Source organism: Vitis riparia, chromosome 7 (assembly GCF_004353265.1).
Source record: "Vitis riparia cultivar Riparia Gloire de Montpellier isolate 1030 chromosome 7, EGFV_Vit.rip_1.0, whole genome shotgun sequence".
NCBI lineage: Eukaryota > Viridiplantae > Streptophyta > Magnoliopsida > Vitales > Vitaceae > Vitis > Vitis riparia.
In genome coordinates, this window is record NC_048437.1 from 1,400,797 (window position 1) to 1,413,751 (window position 12,955).

General features: G+C 32.5%; 1 protein-coding gene across 1 annotated transcript; it reads left to right on the plus strand.

Moving 5' to 3' along the window:
- Window positions 1-3,104: 3,104 nt before the first annotated feature.
- Window positions 3,105-5,777, plus strand: LOC117918502 (ammonium transporter 3 member 1-like). The gene is made up of 3 exons (XM_034835209.1): window positions 3,105-3,800; window positions 4,751-5,036; window positions 5,138-5,777. Exons 1-3 carry the CDS (start codon window positions 3,168-3,170, stop codon window positions 5,656-5,658), a joined length of 1,440 nt encoding a protein of 479 aa, XP_034691100.1. The 5' UTR covers window positions 3,105-3,167; the 3' UTR covers window positions 5,659-5,777.
- The last annotated feature ends 7,178 nt before the right edge of the window (window positions 5,778-12,955 follow it).

Here is a 12,955-nt window from a genome sequence, read left to right on the forward strand (position 1 = left end):
AAAATTATAGCGTATTTAAATGGGTGAGACCTACTTTGAAAGTTCTATCAAGCCAGTCTTAAAAGTTGAATTTTATCTTTAAAAACTACTTTTTATGGTTTTAAAAGCCAATAACATGTGTTGTTCATTTATCATTTTTTAAAATTTATTTTTTAAATAAAAAGGGAGTTAATTTTATTGATCTTCCTTGAGATTTTGACTAAACACATGTAGTCTCGATTAGTTTAAAATTTCTAACTTATTTTTCAAATAAAAATGAGTTAATTTTATTAATCTTACTAAGATTTTGACTAAATACCATTAGTCGCTATTAGTTTAAAATTCCATCAAATACTTTTTTTATTTTTCTCATTTAACATTTTTACTGGTCTCTTTTTTAATTCAAAATAAGAGAGGTGTTTGATGAACTTTCAAAATAAAATATTTTTTTATTTACATATTTTACGAAATGTGTGAGAAAGAGAGAGAGAGAGAGAGAGAGAGAGAGAGAGAGAGAGAGAGAGAGAGAGAGAGAGAGAGAGAGAGAGAGAGAGAGAGAGAGAGAGAGAGAGAGAGAGAGAGAGAGAGAGAGAGAGAGAGAGAGAGAGAGTCCTCAATGGCATTAGTCATTGCCAAATGGGAAGAGCCGAAGAGGACAACATGTAGTTCAATAAAACAGCCAAAGAAACAACCAATTTTGGTGTGGACACATTTTGAGAGAGAGAGAGAGAGAGAGAGAGAGTCCTCAATGGCATTAGTCATTGCCAAATGGGAAGAGCCAAAGAGGACAACATGTAGTTCAATAAAACAGCCAAAGAAACAACCAATTTTGGTGTGGACACATTTTGAGAGAGAGAGAGAGAGAGAGAGAGAGAGTCCTCAATGGCATTAGTCATTGCCAAATGGGAAGAGCCGAAGAGGACAACATGTAGTTCAATAAAACAGCCAAAGAAACAACCAATTTTGGTGTGGACACATTTTCTAATTAATTATTTAATTTCGGCTATTCCATTGAAGAAGCTTAATGAGAAGAAAAAAAGCCATAGGCCCACATTTGGCAGCTTATAAGAAAATGTTATGGTTGCAGGCACTTTATTTCTAAGGCATGGTTGACGAGGACTTCATGTGAGTGCTTCACATGATATATGCGTGTTGCTTTTAATATCACATATATCATATATGGAGCCACATATGCCCTTCCCAAATGGGTGGTGGGTTGTATCATTCTTAGGGAACCAAGATCATGCCATTTGGGTTGTTCTAACACTCCAAACATGTACATTTCTTGCTCATTTTCCATTTTCATTTGTGGAATAAATTATAAAAGTCACCATTTTTACTTTCTCCTTTGGTTCAATTTAATTCTTATTTTAAAAAAAAAAAAAATATGTTCCTAATTTATAATTTTTAAATAATAAATACTGGAACTCTAATAAAGTTTTTTTTTTTTTTAAATTAGGACCCGTTTATCCATGTTTTCCCATATTTGTTTTTTAAATTAAAAAACAAAAAACAGTTTTTAATATTCTATAAAAATAAAAGTGTTCAATAAGTTGTTTTGATAACCATTTTTCAAAACCTAAAAAATAAAAAACTTATTCGAATATGTTGTTTTTATAATATAATTTTCTTTTTTTGATTTTTTAGATACATTGTGAATTCAATTTATATGATATTGATTTAATTTAATTCAAGTCTTATTAAAAATAAAAATAGTTTTGTAATTATAAACAAATTAAAAAATAAAATACTTTTTAGTAAGATATGAATAGTAATATTATAAATTAGATCTTTTTATTAAAAAAAATGTCATTTTAGTACATTTAGAAAAATATGGAAATTAACATCTTCATAAGAGCATAATTAATTTTTTTAAATGATAATTATAATTCAAAAATAATAATTTATTTAAAATGAATTTAAAAACTAATAAAGTTTAACTTTTAAACATGTAAATAAACCAACTTTTTCATTGCATGCACATATTTAGTACTTAATTAGGGATATAATATTCTAGCATAGTCTGATTTAGTTTGAAATTAATTCTTATGTTTTTTTAATTCCAAGTTATTCTTAAAAATTAAAGATATATTGAAGAATTAAAATTATTAGTTATGTCTCACCTAATTTTGAATTTATTTACCCTATAAAAAAAATTAGATAATATGGTTGTGCATAGAAGAACAATAAGTCATGACTCATATTAATGAATCAGTTTGGTTTATTATTTTTCAAAGTAATTAGATCTATTCCTTGAGTTCTAAGTAATTTTTAAAAATTAATAAATCATTAATAATTCAAGTGTCCCTTGATTTGAAGTAAAGAAATTGAAGTTCATTTCTTTACAATTTTTTTTTATAAAAAAATATAATTATGTGTAGAAAAGAAATAATAGAGTTGAACTAATTTTTATCTATAAATTTTTAATATTAATTAGTTCACTATTTGAGTTTTAAATTATATTTAGAAATTATTAGACTTATTAATAAATTCAATACATTAAGTCTTACTTATTTTAGAGTTTATTTATGGGTTGAAAAAAAATTTTAAAAATATGATTCGAACTTGGAAGGTCAAACTATATAATGTAAATGTTCGACTACAGTGCATGAGACACACGAAGAACGAAGATGAATGAGTTTTTCTTTTTTTAAGGATAATTTTAGTTATTTTGTCAAAAGATATTTTTGTTCTAAAAGAATTCATTATTCAAATGGATGCAAATATAATTTGCCTCCCACTATATATTTTTCAATTTTTCATTTTGATTTTTCCAAGTATAAAAGTATATCACTCCTCTTCGTTTTTCTCTTAAAAAAAAAGATGAGAAGCATATTTATATCTAAATAATAATTAATTTTCGAGAAAAATATATTTTTAATACAATAATTGAAATTTAATGAAACTATTATAAAATTGAGAGTAAAGGCCCTAACTGTTAATGATTAGGTGTGAATTTGTGATAATTAAAATTCTATAAAGAAAAAGTAAGATTCGAGGTGTAGAAAAGATTCACGCAGATCCCAGCCCCTGGAGCAAGCTGTACAAAACGACAAGATACGGTTTTGAAGAATCTTCCCACCGGTTATATATGTTCTAGTACTAGATCGACCCTCCCTGGATTCTACTTTTCAACATTTCAAGCCGACTTGTAAGTTGCAAGCATAACAGCAAGACAGTGCTGAAATATGGCATCTACACTGCCCGGTGCCTATAATTTGTCGGCGTCCGTGCCGGACTGGTTGAATAAGGGAGACAACGCATGGCAGATGATAGCGGCCACGCTGGTGGGCCTCCAGAGCGTGCCCGGGCTGGTGATCCTGTACGGCAGCGTGGTGAAGAAGAAATGGGCGGTCAACTCGGCCTTCATGGCGCTCTACGCCTTCGCCGCGGTGGTCCTCTGCTGGGTCATCTGGGCCTACAAGATGTCCTTCGGCGACAGACTTCTACCATTCTGGGGGAAGGCCGGGCCTGCGCTGGGCCAGAAGTACCTGCTAAAGCAATCGGCTCTGACGGCGACCACGCATCACCATAAGAAAACGGCGATGGTGACGCCCTTCTATCCGATGGCGACGATGGTTTGGTTCCAGTGCGTGTTTGCGGCCATCACGGTGATTCTGCTGGCGGGGTCGCTGCTGGGGAGGATGAATATAAGGGCGTGGATGATGTTTGTGCCGCTGTGGCTCACTTTTTGCTACACTGTTGGGGCCTTCAGCTTGTGGGGTGGTGGCTTCTTGTTTCATTGGGGTGTCATGGACTACTCTGGTGGTTATGTCATTCATCTTTCCTCTGGAATTGCTGGCTTCACTACTGCCTATTGGGTCAGTTTTTTTGATTTATTTTTTTTTATTTTTAATATTAGCCAGCTGCATCTTAAAAATTGTCCACCACTAACTCATGGCTTCTCTATCTCATCTTCATCTAAATAGTTAATTGGAAATGAACTTTTAACATCCCCTAAATTTCTTTATCTTGTTTCTCCTCAATTGTCTAACATCTCATATGTTTTCTTTCTATTTTCTATTTTTCCCATCCTTATCAAAGGATTCTTCAATGGTAGATATATAGATGCCAATTTTTGGTGCGCGCATGACAACTAGTTAAGAGTGACCACCCTATTAGATTCTTTATATCAATGGCTAGTATTCAAAGTTCACTGTATATATAGATACCGTAATTAATTTCTAAATTATATCTTTATATAATACTACAAGGTTGACTTTTCCAAATATATCATATATTAAAAAAAAGAAAAAAAAGAAAAAGAAACTGCATGTTGCTTGCCCTAGACTAGATCATTTTTTTTAGTTCATTGAATCTTGCCTCTCCCAAACTCTAGTACTTTCATTAGGATAAGAAGGAATAAAAATGAGTGTTGACTAACGGCATATTTCATCTTCCTCAGATTATACATGGAAACATGTTATCCAATGGATTGCATGTATCCAATTCCAAACCTAAGTTAGAGAGACATGTGTAGTTATCAATAAAATAAAATTAAATCAAGCTGAAAAAAATGATTAGTGACTTCGCATCACTATTTTTAATTGACTATTATTTTGGTTTTTGAATAATTTTTGATAAAATATAATCGCTTAACATCTAAGTTAAGTTATAGGTGAATAAGATCATTTTTATCACAACACAATGTTTCTCATTCATCGTCCTTTTGATTCTTCAAACTTAGTACATGTGTATTAATGTTTGAAGTTGAAAGATTAGTAAGTGTGTGAACGTGAAGGTGATGAAGGAGATGGTGTGATGTGTACAGGTGGGGCCAAGATCAACCAAGGACAGGGAGAGATTCCCCCCAAATAATGTGCTGCTGATGCTGGCAGGGGCGGGGCTGCTGTGGTTGGGATGGGCCGGGTTCAACGGAGGAGACCCTTATGCAGCTAACACTGACTCTTCCATGGCAGTCCTCAACACCAACATCTGTGCCGCCACCAGCCTCCTGGTGTGGACTTGGCTTGACGTCATCTTCTTCAAGAAGCCTTCTGTGATTGGCGCTGTTCAGGGCATGATCACTGGCCTTGTCTGCATCACTCCTGCTGCAGGTCACATCCATGCGTTTTTTTTTCTTATTCCATGTTTTAAATTTAAGTTTTATTTTTTGGTGGACTGATAATAAGATGACATGTAAATAATGAATGAGCAGGACTTGTTCAAGGATGGGCGGCCATAGTCATGGGCATTCTCTCAGGCAGCGTCCCATGGTTCACCATGATGATCCTCCACAAGCGCTGGACTCTTCTCCACCACATCGACGACACTCTCGGCGTCTTCCACACCCACGCCGTCGCCGGCTACCTCGGCGGCATCCTCACCGGCATCTTCGCCGAGCCTGAGCTCTGCAGCCTCTTCCTCCCCGTCACCAACTCCCGCGGCGCCGTATACGGCGGCTCTGGCGGTATCCAGGTCCTGAAGCAGCTCGCCGGCGGAGCCTTCATCATTGGGTGGAACGCGGTGGTGACTTCCATAATATGCCTTGTGGTGAAGGTGGTGCTACCGCTGAGGATGCCGGAGGAGGAGCTGCTGATCGGCGACGACGCCGTGCACGGCGAGGAAGCGTACGCGCTGTGGGGAGATGGGGAAAAGTATGATTCGGCAAAGCATGGGCTTTATTCCGATGATTCTCTGCTCCAAAAGCCTTCCAGTGGGGCTACTCAGGTAGTTTAGAGATTTGAAAAAGAAGATAAAATGGTGCGTTGATTGTAAGAGAATTTAGAATTGTCTTATATGAATATTCTTGTCCTCATTTATAATTATCTGATTTGATCCATGCATGTTTTTATCAATTTCTTTGTTTATTCTTTAAATTTCCTTAATTTTTATATTTATTTTAATGCAGTATTAAAGTTTCTTTCTATCTCATTAAAATATTGAGAGTTTTTTAAGCGGTGACAAAAAAAATAATAATAATAAAAAAATTGTTTCTGAAAAATTTAAGGATGTGTATGGTCATATTTTTTCCAGGACTTTGTAAAAACTTATAAATTTAATTTATATAATATTTGTTAGTGTAAAAGTTCTCCTAATTGAGTTTTGATAATTACAAAACAAAGTTTAGATTAACTAACGACTTAAATCAAATAATGTTTTTAAGTTTAAATGAAAAAAATACTAAAGAAGGTTTCACTAACTATTAAAAAAAAGTCAATGACATGAAGATTTGATTTTATTGAAGACCTTAAATGCTCTAAAAAAAAAATTGTAAGATGATATTTATCGGTGCACTTTGTATTGAACCTTTTTTCATGGACTTAAAAGCTAGGTTTTCATTCTTACTTGAGCCTAAAAGTGTTCTTCTTGTTATAATTTTGGATGTATCCATGTTTTAATTCAAATTCTTAATCTAAATTCTTTCAAATCTTACTTAAAAGGGTTTTAAAAAGAGTTACACATGCTATTAAAATATTCAAATGTCAAATTGGAATTTCTTTTGCCGTTTTAAGGGCTATTAATTGAGGGAGAGTTGAACCATTTAGGGAACTAGCTCGATTGGTCAAGGACCAATTGAGGGTACACAAAAACCCTTCTTTCTTTTTTTTCAGTAGCAGGTGTTTAGCCAATTAAGGGTCGATTAAGCTTAAAAAAACCCTAATAATTACCTATAGAGCATTAGATGCCTTAATGGCTACTCAATTGGTGAACTCGATTGATTGAGGGTATTGTTTGTGATTTTGGGTGCCCAAGCTTGTTTTCTATAAATTGAAGAGCCCTGCTCTATTTATAAACATGGGACCAATGACATTTAATTGAAAAACCCTTATCTTTTCAAATTCAAAGCTTTTAATTAAAGTGTATTGATTTTTAACTTGCAAATTCCTTTAGTGCACTTTTCAAATATAATCTAGTTTCTCTTATATTTTAAGCCAAGTTTGTTCTAGGATTGGACCATTGAATTCATTCCTTATCTACTCATTGAGAGGGAAAAGACTTCAAGTTATTCGTACATTGGAAGTGATTGTAAAGGTCCATTGGAACCTAATAATCCAAGTATAAGAAGGTTGAAAACTTTAGCCTTAAAGTTTTGGTGCTATTGGAACCCTCATTTAGTTAGGAGCTTAAGGAAAGTGGACCTAGGCAGATTGTCAAACCACTATAAAAAAGAGTTTGTACATTTCTTCTTCCTATCATTTACTCATTTATTCATTTATTATCTTGCTTATTATTACTTGTCATTTTGCTTTTGGTTGTTATATATGATTCCACCCCCCTCCATTTTCTTAGGTGATTCTCTTAACCTAATTAGCCATTTTTCATAATTGTTACTAGAGTCATGCGTCTTATTTTTTGATTTAACAATATATAAGGATATGATTAATTCTTCAAACTCATCTCATATAGAATGGTTTTCAATTAATCGAACTTCATTTTTTTTTTCGAGAACCAATTATTCATATTGGAAAACTAGAATGTCAGAATTTTTAAAATCCATTGACTATGATCTTTGGGATGACATTCAAAATGGTACTCCTCATGTTCCAACCAAAATTGAGAATGGAGTGGTTGTTCCAAAATGAGATGAGCTTGAAATAAAAAGAAAGCTTAATTAAATGCAAGAGCTATTTATTATCTATATTGTGCAATAGATAGAAATGAGAATAATCGCGTATGCCAATGTGAATCTACTAAGGATATTTGGAGACTACTCAAAATTACTCATGAGGGAATTAATCAAATCAAAGAATCTAAAATTAGCATTCTTGTGCATAGTTATGAGTTATAAAATTAACATTCTTGTGCATAGTTATGAGTTATCTTCTATGTAGGATAATGAATCCATTGTTGAGATGTTTACTAGGTTTAATTATATCATTAAATCACTTCAAGCATTGGGAAAGATCTATAAAAAATCAAAGAAAATGATGAAGATTCTAAGGTCTTTTCCAAAGAAGTGGGAAACCAAAGTCACCACCATGCAATAAGTAAAGGACCTCACAAAGCTTCCTTTAGAAGAACTAATTGAACCATTGATGACTCATGAAATTACCATGAGGAGTCATCAAGGGATGAAAGACAAGAAGAATAAGATCATTGCTCTCAAGGTCTCTACCATTGATGAAGAAGATGAAGAGGATGAAGCTAGTGAAGAAAACGAGGATTTTACACTCATCACTAGAAAATTAAAAATTTTCATCAAGTTTGAGAAGAACAAGGGAAAGAAGTTTCAACCAAGGAACGACTCTCAAAAGGAGTTGTCAAATGGAGAAAAAGATAAGAGAGACTTGAAATATTACAAATGCAAAAAACCCATCCATATCAAGTATGATTGCCCTCTCTACAAGAATAAAGCCAAGAAAAAAAAAAGGAAAGAAGAAGACTATAGTGGCTACATGGAGTGATAGTGATGACTCCACAAAAGAAGAAAATGAGAATGAATCAGTCAACCTATGCTTCATGGAAATTAATGATTATGAGGATGTACAAGAATCTTTTGAAGAACTCTATGAAGACCTTGAAAAACTTAGTTTAAAAAATATTTCTCCTAAAAATAAAATCCTAAGTCTTGAAAAAGACTTAAGGATATGCAAGAAAGTTTTGAAAAAGGTGAAAAATAAAAGACCTTTCTTGAAAAAAAGAAAATGAGGTTTTGAAAAGAAAAATTATTTGTTGACCTTCTCTCTCAATCTTTTTCTTGTGGACAAAAAGCATTTGAGATGATTCTTACAAGACAAAAATGTATTTTTTAATAAAAAAGGGTCGGGCTATAAGTCATCCAAGAATAATTTTTTTTTTTAAAAAATATTTTATTAAAAAAGGAAGTTCATCCACTACTTGTAATTTTTGTGAAAGAGGATATCACATTAGTAGTACTTGTCCTCTTAGAAATATATCTCAAAATGCTATGACTTTTAAGACAAAAATGGTTTAGGTTGCAAAATCAAATAGCACTAACCCTTAAAGGCCTAAGAAGATATGAGTACCTAAATCATCTTAACTTGTCTTGTAGGGCTTAAAGAAAGACAATTGGTTCTTGGATAATGGATGTTCAAGACACATCATTCAAGACGAATCAAAATTTGTCTTTCTCACCAAAAGAAAAAATGATTTTGTAATATTTAAGGATAATGCAAAAGGAAGGATTATTAGTCAAGGAAATGTTGGTAATAATACTTTCTTTTTAATTGAAAAAGAGACATTTCAAGTTTTCTCAAAGTTTTGTAAAAAAGATTAAAAAAAAAAAGAAAAAAAAAAGTACTACTACTTATATAAGAAGTGACCATGAGAGATAATTTGAAAACTTTGAGTTTGAAACCTTTTGCAATAAACATGATATTGAACATAAATTTTTTTTTTTGGTTCCTAGTACTTCTCAATAAAATGAGGTAATTGAAAAGAAAAATATAACTTTACAAGAAATGACAAGAATCATACTTAAAGAAAATGATTTACCTAAATATTTTTGGGTAGAAGTGATTGACATTGCTTGTTATGTTCTAAATTATGGTTTATTAAAGCTTGTTCTTAAGAAAACCCTCTATGAGATTTTTTTTTTTAAAAAAAAAAAATCTAACATTGGTTACTTTAAAGTCTTTGGTTGCAAATTCTTTATTCTAAACACCAAAGATAATCTTAGAAAATTTGATGCAATATTGGATGTTGAGATTTTTCTTGGTTATTCACTTTCAAGCAAAGCTTTTAGAGTTTTAAACTAAAAGACCATGGTTGTGGAGAAGTTTATCCATGTTATCTTTGATGAATCTAACAATACTTTTCAAGAAAAAAACAGATGTTGATGATGATTCAATATTGGAAGAATACATGAAATGACTAAAAATTAAAGATGCAATTTACCATGAGTAAGGAAGTGTTGATCCAAAGGAAGTAAGATCTCACTTAACATGATTTCTACCTCCTCAATAAAAGCAAAGCGAGTCAAATCAAAATATTCTAAGAGATTGAAAGTGCTAAGAATCTCGGATTTCTCCATTCCTTGTCCTTGGATCTCGTAGGGTGCATGTGTCTATCTCTAAGCATTTCTAAATCTATCACAATAGAATAAAATGACCATAAAAACCATTATTAACTATAGATGTAGAGATATAATACTTATACCTAGATATTGATGTTTCCATATCAATTTCTTGCGGTGAAGAACATGCCTGAATAGTTTAGAGGTCTCATTCACCTAAGATTTATCTCCCAATGACTCAAACCATGTTCTCGACACTCCAAAGTGAGGGTTTTGGAATGGTGGAAACCTATGCTCTGTGTGTGTGTGTGTGTGTGTGTGTGTGTGTGTGTGTGGAGGTGGAAGAGGACTATCTAAAAGCCATTAGGAAACCCTAACCTCTAAGGGGGTATTTATAGGGTTGACAATTGGGCTTAAGTGACTTGAACTCATCAAGGCTTGGGTCACTTAATTTAGCCTAAAACCGGTCCTAATTGATTAATTAACCACATATGCTTATCTAATTAATTAATTAGCCCAATCTAGAGACCTTGTTCATCATCCCCTGTGCAACTTTACGTAATTACTAAAACACCTATATACACAAGAATGAACCTAGAGCTAATCTAACTCTCATAAATCATGTCAACATGGTATATGAGCTCAAAACGGGAACCATTAGGACCCATAAGATTATTGGCTTCCTCAGAATCCAAAGTTGGTTCAACATCTCATTATAGAGAATCAATTATATTCCAATATCCTTTGTAAATAACAATGAGACAAAGCTCGGGTCCTTGACTTACTATCTATTGCATGTAGACCCCCCATGAACAACTAACATATCTCACTTATTATGTGATCAACTAATATACTCTAACTCTTGGGAGCATATGTCAAATTCTACGAAAGAAATTACTACGATCACAGATTTCATGATCACATTTTTTAGATCACCTAAGGGAACACACTAGCTATCTCAATCCTATGAAATATCATAGTGTCTCTATTGAAAATACCCGTTGTCACCAATCTCCATCAACAGTGACCCAATCTATAGGGATATATGACCACTTTAGGGTCTTACCCATAGGTCAAAGCCTCTAGTTGATTTCAACACAAGCTCGGTATTCTTTCATGGTTGAGAGTCCATGTGGTATAGTAGCTTGGTGAATCATGACAATTGATAGCCTTACATCATGATTCATCGTAGGTCCTGTCCAATGTGTATCACATATACTAGTGCACTCATCATAGGAAAACCATCTTGACGGCCAAGACAAGTTATCTCTCCAAGTAGGAAGTGGTACACTATAATCTCTATTAGATTGCCTATATCCATGGACTGATTGTAAACAACCAATCTACTTACAAGGAACCCATGACTTGTATCTTTTGTGCAACTTCGAATGCACCTAAGTCGTGTACAATGTAAGAAATATGGATTGAATGCTTAAATCAATGTTAATGAATAAATAGGATAGTAAAGGGACAGTCAAATCTGACTTTGTTACATCATGTCTTACTTTTAGGGGTCAATCCTTAGAAAGTTTGTCATCAATCATCCATAAGGCCAAATTATGGGTAATCCATCCAATGAAGTAAGAATTAGATCTCTTTTGAAAAATATTACAATAATTTGGCTTTCATTTCTCAAATAGAACTTAAGAATATTTGTGAAGCTAAAATAGGTGAAAATCGGATGATTGCTATGTAAAAAGAATTAAATCAATTTGAAAAAAATGAAGTTTGAGAATTAGTTCCTGAGCTAATTAAACAAACCATAATTGGAACTAAATGGATATATAGAAACAAGATGGATGAAAATGTAATAATTGTTAGGAATAAAATTAGGTTAACAACCCAAAGGTTTAATCAAGAAGAAGGAATTGATTATGAAGAAACCTTTGCACTTATTGTATAAATTAAAAGCTATTAGGATGCTACTTGCTTTTGCTTATTTCAAAAACTTTATTTTATGTCAAATGAATATGAAAAGTGTTTTCTTAAATTATATATTTCAAAGGAAGCTTATGTTGAACAACCTCCCGGTCTCAATCACTATAATTATTCAAACCATGTTCTTAAACTTAAAAAGACATTCTATAGTTTAAAACAAACACTTAGAGCTTGGTATGAAAAATTAAAAATATTTCTTCTTGAAAATGGTTAATTTTAAAGTGGGAAACATTGACATCATTTTTTTTTTATTAAAACAAAGGAGAAGAATATACTTATTATTCAAATATATATTAATAATATTATATTTGATGCTACTAATATCTATTTTTGTGAGAGAAAAAAATTGCATAAATGCATACTTAGTAAGTTTAAGATGAGCATGATGGAAGATGATTGGAGCTAATATATGTGCTCTAATAGCACAGATATGATATGACATATGCAACATAAAATGCTTAATTTATTAAAATTAACTTGACTTGGTGCTAAGGCCTTAGTTATGGATCTAACATATATTTTGAGATTAATTTCAAGTTTAAGGGAGAAAAAAGATACAAGTTACCACAGTTACATTCAACAAAATAAGAAGAATGGGTCAAATATGCCTAAAGAAAGATTTGAGACTTGAGAAACATGATGAGAACCAAGAAAAGCCAAAAAGGTGAGTCATAAGCATGAAATACCAGCAATGAACTTTATGGAGAGTTAGAGGGGTAAGAAACCATGAAGGGAAAAGTTTTGAAGTCATGTTTCCAAGTTTAAATGAAAATTAAACTCAAACAAAAGCAATTATAGCACACCTAACTTTGCATTGAATCTTGAGCCACTTCTTGGAAACCTTTTAGGGAAAACCATATATTATTTTAAAGCCCAAGAAATTAGGAGTCCAACTTTTCAAATAGTGCATAAATTAGACTTGAAATGAGCGAGATATGACCATTTAAAAGTAATAGCATAAAATTGATAGAAGCTAAATTCGAAATTCAAGAGAATTTCTAATTGTATTTTGAACTAAGCCCTTCTAAGCTTTCTTTTCTTCAATTTTTGGGCCTCTCAAGCCTAAAGAAGAGTCTAACAAGCCTAAGATTTAAGAATTTTATGATTTTTGAGATACCT

Bases quoted from the DNA above. Each gene is read 5' to 3' on its own strand.
- LOC117918502 (XM_034835209.1), top strand. From the start codon at position 3,168: ATGGCATCTACACTGCCCGGTGCCTATAATTTGTCGGCGTCCGTGCCG. The intron at 3,801-4,750 runs GTCAGTTTTTTT...TGATGTGTACAG, and splicing joins GCTTCACTACTGCCTATTGG to GTGGGGCCAAGATCAACCAA. The intron at 5,037-5,137 runs GTCACATCCATG...ATGAATGAGCAG, and splicing joins CTGCATCACTCCTGCTGCAG to GACTTGTTCAAGGATGGGCG.